The sequence below is a fragment of the Pleurodeles waltl genome, chromosome 3_1 (genome assembly GCF_031143425.1).
Source record: "Pleurodeles waltl isolate 20211129_DDA chromosome 3_1, aPleWal1.hap1.20221129, whole genome shotgun sequence".
Taxonomy (NCBI): domain Eukaryota; kingdom Metazoa; phylum Chordata; class Amphibia; order Caudata; family Salamandridae; genus Pleurodeles; species Pleurodeles waltl.
Genome location: NC_090440.1, coordinates 164,677,125 through 164,690,036, shown reverse-complemented (window position 1 = coordinate 164,690,036; position 12,912 = coordinate 164,677,125). Strand labels below are relative to the sequence as shown.

The 12,912-nt window shown below is 44.1% G+C and overlaps 1 protein-coding gene across 12 annotated transcripts in view; it reads right to left on the bottom strand.

The window, feature by feature from the left end:
* The window catches only part of HERC1 (HECT and RLD domain containing E3 ubiquitin protein ligase family member 1), a 1,155,039-nt gene that overhangs the window by 654,208 nt on the left and 487,919 nt on the right, over positions 1 to 12,912 (bottom strand). For all 12 annotated transcript variants that reach the window (XM_069222059.1, XM_069222062.1, XM_069222061.1 and 9 more), the window contains exon 31: positions 12,017 to 12,172. In XM_069222059.1, the coding sequence (XP_069078160.1) occupies positions 12,017 to 12,172 (156 nt within the window). The remainder of the gene's footprint in view (positions 1 to 12,016; positions 12,173 to 12,912) is intronic.

Below are 12,912 nucleotides of genomic sequence, written 5' to 3'. Positions count from 1 at the left end.
ACTACTTCAAATAATTAAAATTTAACATTATTTCTTATGGGTTATTTTCTATTTTAAGTGTCTACCACCATTATTTTATATGGGTGAGTGGTGCAGTACAAGTGGTTAGACATATGGTGCTTGGCAGACTCCAGCTATGAGCTGGAATAATTTACTACTGTTTTGGGTACTTTTTAGTTGTAGTAACTTTAGAAGTGCATGTGAATAGCAAAGGGCTTACTCTTTTCAAGGTGGATGTCCCTCCCTAAACCACTCCATAGTCTTCTCTAAACTCTTCCTTGCTTCTCCCTTAAACCCTCCCATTTATTAGTAAATATATTTCTTTACCAAGCCACTCCCCTCAGGTCCCTCACACATTTACTAAGTAGTAAACTTTCATGTAGTACACTTACATGTGTGAGGATCTCCCCATAGAAAAGATAAGAGGTGGAGATGTATACTTGTAGGTATGTTAATACAAATTTGTAGTACATTTAGTATTCGTACTATATGTACTACACATTTCAGTCTGCCAATAGGCCTTTGAGTTAACAGTTTACACTACTGTGGCTAGCATCAATTCATGCACCAAAATAAAAACATGAGTCAGTAAAAATGTACTGTAGAGTTTAAAATCCAATTAATACTCCAATTTCTTCTAGTTCTTAACCTACTAGTATAATCACATCAGATTGCACAATTTTTTTTTATTTTTATAACTTACTCTTGATGCATTCTATGTACAAATGCCCTGAAAAAAATAAAATATTACTTACCCTGTAACAATAGTGCTCTGATCTAGATATATTTTTACACAAACAAATGTAATGGGTATAATAATTTCAAAAAGTCTCAGCCACTGGCAATCATTTGGGCCACATTACATTTCATTGTTTTTTACCTAATTTACCACTCCAGACTGACCATCAATATGAAAATCAGCCTTAGCCTCACACTAAAGGAAGCAGTCCAGTCAGATATGCAACAGCAGGTCCCCTCTGAAACACAACTCCAGACCTACTTAGGCCTTGTCAGTGAAGTACAGCTTGAGTCCTAATGCTCAGTCAACACCAAACCCAAGTCAGGTCGTACACATTGCACTTACAAAAACACACAAAGGTGATGGATGGAATTCTTGTATATAAAAAGAAAAATCTCATCTATTGGCAAACACTTGGGTGGCATTCCAGTTGACTATTACTCAATAAATTCTGTGGAATAAAATGTCCCCTAGCTGTCATATGGGGGTCGGGATCATAAGCTAGAAAGCCAAACGGAGCTCTTTCCATGGAGGTGCTCACATACAACAGGAGGTAGAAATCTGAGTCATGGTGGCCACATGGGAGTCAGAACAGAACAGCAAGTCCACCTCATTTTCTGAAGTTTTTTGTTTTTTTCAACTCCGGTGGATGTGCAACTTATACACTGGTGTTGGGCATATGGACATTTTAAACACTTTTTACTGCTATTTTGAAAGTATTGTATATTCTCAGCCTGATGATGGTGAATGATTAAAGCACATACATTTATGAAAGAGCTAATGCTGGATAGCCAGGGCTAGGGGCAAGTCATTTTCCCTGCTACAGAATAGAACAGGATATTCATAATATTCATAATCTTAGCAACAGCTTAGCAAGTAACATAAAAGAGAAAGAGTGAGAATCTTTGAGGAACAACTTTTCCAATAGGAAACAAACTGAGAGAAAACTAATCCATCTACGAGCCAGTACAAGAACAAGCAAAGCTTACTGTCCTTTCAATTATGACTCAACTGGAAGAAGGCTAATGTGAATATGAATTAACCTTTGTTTGGCTGCTAAAACCATTACAATATTATAAACAAATCTCAAATTGACGCAATATCCATACCAACAAGGCACCACAATGTAATAAAAGATTTGCCATAGAAAAATTATGACTTATAAGCAATTCAAGGCTGCCCTTAATAACAATCTCAAAACATGTTCATCAAGGGTTGCAGACATTTTTCAAATTATGATATGAATTTCACACACTTAAAGACAGCTAATTTAATAATTCTGCCAGGAAAGTTGGCTAACTGCATGTCAGACCTATTAAAATAGTACAACACAGCATCATGACAACTTCTAATTCTATGTCTGTGTAATGAGCATTTTTACATAGCTCTAGAGAAGTTGGATAACTCAAATATGGACAGAACCTTCCACACAGCTGTATGATGTTTTCATGACTGTTGTAATAAGAGGTCAAAATGCAGACTCTATATTCTCGCTTGATGTCAAATGGCATTGCCTCTGATAAACATGGATAGTAAAAGCCTGGTTCAAAGGATCAAGTTGCTTACCCTAGGAGTAAGGACACAGGCTTTTTGTAGGTTGACCCACAGTGGGACTACCAGGTACCAGTGTAACGGCTCTGAAATGCCCTAAATGTGCCCTGACCCTTAAAATGGTATATGGCTTATTGACTTGTCCCTAATCAGCATGGCTCAACTTACAAGTAAGCCCCCAGTATATGGTATCAGCGGTACCTAGAGCCTGTAAGTTGAGGTCTCTCTTGTGGGTTGCAGCACTAACTGTGCCACTATAAGTATGACAAGGCAAAACATGGCTCCCAGTTTACAACTGCAGACTGGAAGAGCAGTTTGAAACAGGTAAGTCGAATTTACCATTCAAAGTAACTACAAAGCCCAATTCTCCCTTTTTAACATATTGTAAGTCACCCCTGAAACAGGCCTAATGACTTTTGATGCAGGGTGCTGTATTTTAAAAAGTGTAACATGCGCGTTTACATGTTCCAACAGTAAAATCCATAAATTGTCGTTTATACAGGGGAGAGGCTAGTATCTCCATTGGCAACTATAGAGTTACAGATGGACACTACACTTCAGCCCAGCTATCTTCTCAATAGGACTACTAAAGCTGGTACAGTAAGGTATCAAAAGATTCAGTACAATAAATATGATTGCATAGTAAAATTGGATTTAATATCACTGTTGGGCAAACTGCAACTACAGAAGTTGCCACTTTAGTTGCCAAAAGTTTCCAGTGCCCATTTACAGTTGTACACGGGGTCTGTCCCACAGAGAGCTTTCTGCTCTCCTGGTGACTCCTAGGAAAGGAAAAATAGGATTCTGCATGGGAGGGAGGTGTTACCTCTCTTCGCAGGAAGCCACATGGGTGTTGGCCCAAAAGGCGAGCTTCAAAGGCAATGCTGCTATGGCAGAGCAAATTAGAAACATTTCGGAGGCAGCCCGCCCTATTGTTGAGGTAGCTAGGCTGCCCTCAGGAAGGAGAGGTGAAACCAGTTGTCAAACCATTTTTTCAGGGGCGTCTAGTATCCTTGGTAGCTACACGTTTAGATTGGGCGCTGGAGTCCTCACAACAAGAGAGGAAGACCTGCCATATTGGAAGTGGGCAGAATGGTGCATCTTGGGATAGCCAGATGCCACACTTCACAGGAAGTGGTCATCTGGAAGGAGGCAACCTAACAGCCAACTGGCTACTGTCAGCACCCACTCTTGATGACATAGAAAGTGTTCCCTGGCACCCTGAAATCAGATCTCAATGAACTGGAAAGAAGGACTGAAGGAACGCCCTGCTTCACTAGGAACCAGCAAAGACAGACTGCACCTGCATGGTCTGTACTTGCTAAACCTGGTGGCTAGCAAAGGAGATGGGACTGTGACTGCTGTGTCCTGAGCATGGAGAAGTCGACTCTGGAGCCCAGCTGAAGCAAGAGACTCCAAGGGTCAGTTGGTTGCCCTCCTGTCTGCAGCACAGTTGAAGAAGCCTGCTGGGGTGAGTTGGTAGCCGAAATCTTCAAGCCACGATTCCTCGTTGCCATACGGAACCACAGACCAGAACCCAATGCTCAAAGTTGCACCAGAGTCGGCTGGACCTAGGAGAGTCACTGGAGTGCAGCTTGGTCACCCAGAAGGCGAGTTAACGTCCCAGGAAGGGTTCCGCTGTGACCGCGATACTGGGCAACTGGGCTTCTATCAGGACGAGAGGACTTCTATCAGGAGGCGAGGACTTCGAGGGACGTCGACCGCTGTGGCTAGGACCACCTCACCGAGATTGTGGAACCTAGAGTAGAAGTAAACAGACTGCATTGCGTCCACAGCGTCCTTGAGCATATTCAGCATCATGTAGCCCTTGCATCAGGATCATTCCATAGGAACCTACAACAAAGGGTGTCATGCCGCGGGCTTACGCGGCATCTCCCGCTCAGGCCGTGGTCCATTTTTTGGGTTGCGGGCCACCCCCCCGGCCATTTTTTCCAGCTGCGATCTGTTCTCTTTCCCAATTCTGGGCCCCCGGCCTCACCGTGGCAGTCGGTCCTCACCACACACAACGTGTGGCGCGGGTGTTGTCGTGGGGTGCCAGTGCCCCCTCACCCACCTCTAGGCTCTTCCACTTACCTGGTGCCCCATTCTAGGGCCTTCTCTTTTTCCTTCTTCTTTCTGTAGGAGCCTTGATTTCTCCTTCCCAACATACCATTCTAATTTATTTTTCCCTGCATGCATCTGTTTACCTTATTACAATGGTGACTTTTCCTATCAGGTTCTACAGCCCCTTTCCCAATCCAAGATGGCCTTTTTACTTCTTCCTGTTTGTCACTTCCGGTCAAGGGGGTATACAAGGGGATTGATTCTTCTTCTCTTTGCGTTGCAACACTACTCCTGTGGTGGTCACGCTCCGGCTGGTCTTCAATTGGATTCCAGTTTTTGCTCCTGTTTTTCCCCTGTTCTTCCTGTGATATTCCTGGCATCGAAGTTCTGATCTTGTGTCCTCCTTCTGTTCCAGGGAGTTCCTGTCTGGAGGTTTTTTCCCCTACAGGGTTTTCCTCTGGTATTCCTTCTGGAGGGCACAGACTGTGGCGTACTACTGTCAGCAGCACCGTGGCTACCAGAAGGGGTCGCCCCAACCTCAGCAAAAGCAGGACTTGCAAGAACAAAGGCCGCACGCCATCCCTATCTGGCCTGGACAGTAAGCCAAAGGCAAATCGTGACAAAGGGATAAACATGCCTAGAATTTATTGAAAACTGCTTCTTCATCCAAGGTAACTTTCTGTGGACCTTGCTGGTCCCTCTGACTAGCTCCTTGCTGGAGTCAGTCACCTAGGGTAACAAAGTATCTGCATTGATACACAAACTTTTCTTGAAAAAGGTTTGTTGAATTTGCCAGTGCTTGTTTGTGGTTACATGAAAAACTGCATATTTACTGACCTCGTACTTGCTAGATCTCTAGACCCTTCAGGAGATATGTTTTGTTGTGGTGTATAAAAATACATAAAAATACAATGTATTTTGATATAAAATGGTGTTGGTCCACTTGCTGCGTGGAAGATATCCAGCAGAGGAACTCTGCGTGCTAACACAGTGGTCGCAGCTTTGGCTCAAGTGAAATGAGCACGCAAGCCCTCAGGGGGTTGCTTCTTGGTCAATGCGCAGAAGATTTTAATACAGAGCATGACCCATCTGGAGATGGTCGTTTTCTGCACAGCACAACCCTTTTTAGCTCTGACATACCTGAAGAATAGTGGACTTTCCATGTGGAATTTCCATGTGCAGTCACGGCAGAAAGAAAGCGTTTGTTTGGAGTATGTAGGAAGCTGGCTTTTTATGTAGTGGGCCAATGTAATGGCATACCATACAAAAAGTCCAGTTGAGTCCTATTTGGTTTACAGGGCTTACTTTAATAATCCCAACTGCTCTATTCATGGTACTGTGGTCAAGCAGCTTAGGGTCATCACAGAGGAGTGTTAAGCACGTGTGGCACACACTGAGTCAAAAATTGGTACACACACTCAAAAAGAAATCCAAGACCAATTAATAAAAAGAAAAATAACACAGATTTCTATACTATTTTACACACCAAGATCATCGGAATCAGGTAAGTACTTTTGGAGTTATGAATTTTGTAAGGAAACACAGATAACAGTTTTTGTGGTGCGATATCCTATGGGAAGAAAGACATACTGCGAATAGATACTTGTAGTCAAACTTCGATGGTGCCCTTTGGAACTTAAGGTGCTAGAGGGCCAAGGTAAAAAAATCCACCTGCAGTTTTAGTTTACCTACCCTGGTGCGGCCAGGTGCGGAGGTGATGGATGGTTGGTAGCCTCGAGTGCTACCCATAAAAAGCAATGGGCACCTGAAAAAAAAAAAAGGCTGCTAGAGGGGACTTGGAGATTCAACACTCCCCAAAGAAGGGCTCAGCTTGTGATGGTGTTTAGGTCAAGGGGGCACAGTCGGTTGTCATGAACCAGGGCTGTGTGGCTCAGATACAGAGGTGTTTGGCCTTAGAGGCTCTCACGGTTCTCAATTTGACCTGTAGAGGGGAGGAAAACACAACAGCAGGGCCACTCTCGCTGCGAGACTCGTCGGTCCTGAAGTCCCTCATTGGGCAGGTTTCTAGGCTGGATGCTAACAAGCCTTGGTTGCAGCAAGTGTTCCGGTACTGTAGGTATTGGTGTTTAAGGGCTCCTGGAGCATCTAGCGTCTCAACTCTGAGGAGAGACGGGCTGATCTCTTGGAACCACGGAAACCTCCTCCTGACATGATGCTCCCTCTGGGCCCGACGGCAAGCAAAACGATGTGCCAGACTAGTGCAGTCGCTGCCTGCAGACGCAGGAGGATGGCTCCTCAATCCTGATTGAGATGCTAGATGGTTGACTAAGTGCTGGACAGTCCTCCCAGTGCTGAGAAGGATGCACAGCTTTTGGAAGAGTCGACTCTTTGCTACTGTTGAGGTACCAGCAGCCAGGCAGGGTTTTGTGCCAAGTTCGGCGTACATCCTAATTTTTCATGGTGACAGCTTTTCTTTGTCCTTCTTCTGTTTCCAGGTGGACACAGCTGTCAATCTGGTGTTAAGGGGTCCCTTAAATACTCAATTCAGGGGCTGTTTAGGGGATTCAAGCATATTAGCCAATGGGCTGCCCACCCCTGGTGTGACTACACACCCTTTATGACCACTTCCTATGGGGAGTGGGAATAACTCTATCCCAGAAGACCTAGTCCCAACAAAACAAGATGGGGGAACCCTTTCTCAAGTGTCCACTTAGGGTAGCCCACCATAGGGGTGTGGCTAGCCCAAAGGTGGTACACGCCTGCTAACTAATTGTCTTGCCTGTACTGGTGTCAATTGGACCTTAGGCAGGGGGTGGCTACATCCAGGTCTGGAAAAGCCAAGGTCGAATACCAAAAGTGGTATGGCCTCTGAAGTCCCTGGCCTTAGTGTGCAGATTTGCTAGCCATCCTGATGGAGCAGGTGGCAACACCTCCCTCTGGAGCAGGCTTTGTTCCTGGCCTCTGAGAGCACAGGCTCTTACCTCCAGGGGGTCAGAAACTTGTCTGGGGAGGCAGGCTGGTCAAGACTTAACAGTGGCCACTGTGCACCTTTGCTGGGCGAGTGACAGAACGAAACATGAGAGGTCTTGGTGAAGTGCCTAGAGGTACATATAAGCGACAACCACCACTTCAGGAGGTAAGGAAAAGGAATTCAGGTTACCCTGCACAAGCTCTAGGCAAGAAGGTGGGGGCTTGAGAGGTTAGGGTGCAGAACCTGCCCTTCAATTGCAAATTGAGGTCTAACCTGTGAGGGAGCTGCAGCGAGAATCACAGGAATTGATGCACCCTTTCTCAATATCACACCCTTCAGGAACAGTCCATGGCTATCAGAATGTATAGGGTCCCGTTGAAGCATATCTTCCTCAAGACACAAGGAATCAAGGGCTTGGAAAGAAACTAGTAATGAATTGACAAGTTCCATTTCAGGCAGTGGGAGTTCTTGTGAGTGTCACAGAGATCCACCAGGGGTGTGCCTCACAGGCTGAATATATGAAGGACCACCTCTGGATGTAAATGCCAAATGTACTCGCAAGATGGTATCTGCTGACACTGTCCACTCACACAATGAACAGTGCCAAGGTGATTGGCTACCAGCCAGATACGTAGAGCTTTTCAGCAGAGAAAGTGTGACCATACTCCCATCTGCTTGTTGATGTACCACATCGCAGTTGTATTTTCTGTCAAGATTTCCACAGACTAGCTGCAAAGGGATGGGAGGACGGCCTGCAGAGGGATGGGAGGACAGTTTGGCAGATTGCCCATAACCAGAAGCCGCTAATTTCCTGTTCCTCCAGATCAGGACCCTGGGCACCAGGTGGAACTTGGGCTTGTTGTTGGAAAAGCCCAGAATGCACAAAAATGTGTCTGTCATCTGCAGGTGGCTTGAGAGCAACTCTGGGGACCTGGCCTTTCTGAGGCAGTCATCAAAGTAAGGAAATATTGCAATCCCTGATCTTCTAAAGATGGGCTGCTACCATCGCCATCCCCTTTGTGAATACTTGTGGTGCCGGAATAAGACCAAACCAAGGACCGCAAACTGATATTATGTGGATCCCTGCATAAGGTGAAGATACTTCCTGTGCGACAACAGAATTGGAATATGCAATTATGCATCCTGCGGCTCAACAGACACCATCCAGACTTCTGCTTTCACTGCAAGCTGAACCTGAGCTAAGGACATCATTTTTAACTTTTTCTTTTTGAGGAAATCGTTTAGAATCTCGAGCTCTAGGATCTGATAGGGACTGCCATTCTTTTTTTGGGACCATAAATTACTAGGAGTAGCAACCGTGGCCCCGTTCTTGCTCTATCTCTATTGTACCTTTCTGTAGTCATATGTCCACCTCTGGTCAAAGACAGTGGTACAGTAGAAGTAAGGATGGGAGGGAGAAAAGACTGGAGGAATCTGTTGAATGGGTAGGGCACACTCTGCCCACAATTTGCAACACTCACAGGCCTAAGGTAATGGCCATTCAGGCCAGTGAAAATGAGTAAACCCATCCTCCCACTGGTTCCCTGTGATCAGACAAGAGAGCGGGAACTAGGGCTGTTTCCCTGCAGTGGCAAGGAGGAAGAGGAGGGGTGAGAAAGTGGTAGTGCACATGCTCTTCCCTTGTCCGGTCTCAATACTGTTTGTACACAGGTTTGTCTGCTTAATGCTGTGAGGCTCGTTTCTGACAACCTCAAAAGAAAAAGCCTTGTAAAAATCCTCGAAATTTACTAAAGTGGTGGTAGGCTCTCTGTTACGTTTGGAAGACTAAGAACATTGTGGTGGCTTTACTTTCTTTTAATCTTTCTCAGGCTGAGTTGGGCTTTGCCTGAAAGAGATGGGAAGCATCAAAATGGAGGTCCACAAGGGTCATTTGGACGACTTGCAATAAGTCTGATTTGTCCAGCCATGCATAACGACGTAGAGAAATGGATATTCTGCACCATGTTTCTTGTCTCTCTGCTCCCCGTGCCGGATTATCTGCCTAAAGGGCAAGGCAGCCCTCCTCCCTAGTGTGACACATTTGCCCTTCAAATGTGCATTCTCCATTGAAGCCTGCCTTTTGGGACTAACACCTAGGTGGCTTGCTATAGGAGGGAGTTAACACATCCCTGGCCTGCAATCCCATATTATTCACCTTCCTGACAGTCCACAGAATATCCATCAGGAGGGCAGAAAGCTGTCGTGTGGAACAGGCTCCATGTGTGCCTGGGAAGGCACAAGAGTTTTAAAGCCAACAAAGTGCCAGCTTGGCTAAAGCTGCACACTGCAACAAATTACATTAATTAGGATTTTAATGTAAGGAGTAGTTTGATACCCTGAAGTGCCCACTTTGGTGGCACCGTTCAGGAGTTAGCACAGCTGACAGTGTTAGAGTGTAATCCTGTATTCACAAATTGGGCAACAAAGTCTTTCCACAGTAAAAACTGTAGTTTTGCATGTAAAGTACATGTCCTGTCTGTGTCATATGTTGCACCCTGCCTTAGAACTCAGTAGGCCTGCAAGAGTAGTGACTTAAACAGATGTGCAGGGGAAGGGGTGACTTTGCTGGTGCTTCTAAATGGCATAGTCAGGCTAGCAATGCACGACTACTCTACCAGTCTGCAGTGGCGGACTAGGGAGACCTCCAAGGTGGCACAACCAGTGCTGTAAGCCCTGAGGTACCTCTCTACAGGCCCTGGGTACTAAGGTACCTTATCCTAGGGACTTACCGGTCAGTGCACTGGCAGTGAGATTAGCTGGCCTCAATGCTCTCTGAGTCAAAAAACAGCAGCATCAGTCAAAAAACCTGGGCGTGACCATAACAAAAAGATTGTGAAATATATTCTACTATTGAGTTGTCATTATGTATATTTAATGCACACATTTGTTTGGGGGGGGGGGAGGTTTGGGTTGGGGGTGGTTACCACTGGAGTGATTTAGCCCTATGTTCTTTAGTCTATATGGTGTATTTTATTTGAATGAGTGGGTGTGAAAGGGTATGTATAGATTATAAATGTGATGCACTCATTAGGAAGGGGACAGTTTGCAGGTCCCAAAATTTAATGAATGTTCATTATGTGGTACCACTGAGTACAATGCAAATTATATGCTAATACAATTATTTAAGTTTCTTATTGTTTGTATGTTTTTGAATATTATTTATAGGTGTTTAGTTATGCTTGACTCATTATGCAACATGGAGGGATTCCTTTTTCGTAGAACCATTTTAGGAGGTGGGTATTTGCGTTTCTATTTGGTATACAGTCCCTGTCCCGCTCCTATATCTTGGTAAAGTCAGGAACCCTTTTTCTTTTGTATGTTCACTTCACCTGGGAGCCTGGATAACCAGACTGTCTGGAGATGGGTTACATGGGGCATAAAGAATACTGGACAACTGGATGCAGCACAGTGCTTCCTTGCAACCTCCATGCATATGGCAGAGGCACACAAACGTTTACTGGCATTACATGGAAGAAGTTGTTCTGATTCTGACCTGCCTGCCTTGGTATTTCAGTCTTGTTCAACTTCACTGATATACCATGGGCACAGAAGTCAGAGAGGTGCCAGCACTAGCATATGAAGGCACCACGCTTAGTAACTTTTCAGGAAGTACCAATGTTACAGCAACCCGTACTGGTCCAGTGGCAGTATATGAACTCAGCACCAGCATGGCATGAGTATCAGCAGAAGTGGCCCTATAGTTGGAAGGAAAACAAAAATCAAGTTGTCAGTGCTTTTTTTTTTTCCAGTGAAGCTTCAACCTTAAGAGAGTGTGCACAGTTTTTCTTAAAAGTTCTTGGTGGGAGACTGAGGACTTCACATTCCCTTTCCCCAAAAGGCAAATGTGGCATCTGTCTAGACAGCTATTAGACCCCCATGAAAAAATTCTAGTCATCACATACATGGGATCAGGGAATGACTGGTCTGCTCAGGCTTGCACTTGGAACATGGCTGAACCCTACATGGGAGCCAATATACTGACAAAGACTGAAAAAAAAACTGTCCAAAATCCAGAGAAAACAATTCAAAGATTGAAATTCAAATGTTGGCGTCTGGTGTAAGCAGTAAAAATGAAATAACATTGAGGCAGCAATTATGCACTTTGTTTAAAACTGTTTTGTGCCCCTCCTAACAGTGCACGTAGATGTTTATAGCACATGGAAAAATTCTAATATTGGTGGAGAGTAGGAGGAACCTAATAATGAACAATGGCTATTGTTAACACATTGAATGTGAAGATAGTGGATTGGGAAAGTAAACTTCTAGCAGAATCTAGGAATGTTGTCTTTTAGACGTTTTTGCCACTTTATCAGAAACTCTTTTCTAACAAACTTTCTTTTCTAGCGGTGTGCTATTAGTAACGAATTCCGAGAAATTCTGATCTCTTTTTGAACCTTATCAGCAAGACATTCACATAATAAAGTTGAAACATATCCTTTCAAATTGCTGACATTTTAATAGCGAGTTAAGCATATGACATCTGCATTGCACTTGCAGTGCACAAATATGGATCCAAGTGGGACAAACTTAAACTGTCATCCTTTTAATAGTAACAACCGATTATTTACAGCACTTTCAAACTGTGGACAAACTATATTAACAGTACACATATACCACTAAATAATTAGCATTTTCTTTAAAATATAATTTTAAAAGAAACCATTCGTACAAGCTTACAACAGTTATTCTAATGAAGGAAAAAACTGTAGAAAAACCATTACTCATAGTACCTGAGCAACACTTCTGGGAGGCAATGTTGAGGAGGACTTCTGTCCAATGTGGTGAAGCCATTTTTGATTGGATGGCTTTTGAGGAAACAACTCTCCTTAGAAATACCAAGAAATCACCTAAATGCAGTTCTGCAGTATGCTGTTTTCGTAATACAGCTGAAACAAAGCAGACAAAAGTGATTAATCCAAAGAAAATAAAAAACCTAATACTTGCATGAGTAGATATGCTGCTTTTCGAATTGTACTCACTGGTTTAAGTAAGCATTGCATATTACATTTTATGTAATGCCATTTAGTGATAACAAGATTACATGAATCCCCATCACTTCATGCCTCACCAGGTAAGATACATATTAAGGAGCAGCTGGTGTAAGCATTATAGTATGTAGTAGCAGTGGAGACAGGTCTAGTTTTCCCAATTATTTAGTTCATTTAACACCAGATTCCTCACCTTCCAATATATTCCCCCAGACATCAGACTGAATCTGGAAAACTCAAAAGCGGTACGCCTGTGCATTGGCAGGTGGAGCCTTGAGGCTCCATACCAACGTCATTCCACTTCAGTAGTGACGATCAGGACCGCATATGACAGCAACCCAGGTTCTAGAGTCAGTTCTTTTAAAGGCTTCTCTGAGCCCTCAGAACCACAGCCCATCAGCAAATTGGATTGACCACTGTGAAGATCTCTAGTTTAGGACATTTCTAGATGGAAAGAGTCCATTCCACAGAACAGGGAGGAATGAGGCCAGTAAGAACCTGGTGTTACCTAGAAAGATTGTTATCGAAAGCAAATTACTTGTTCTTCTGATGGATATTTTAGGTGCAGATTCATCTCTTGTGAATAGATGCTAAACTAGTACCTCCCCAAGGTGGTGTATAAGTGGAATGGCTTTCTC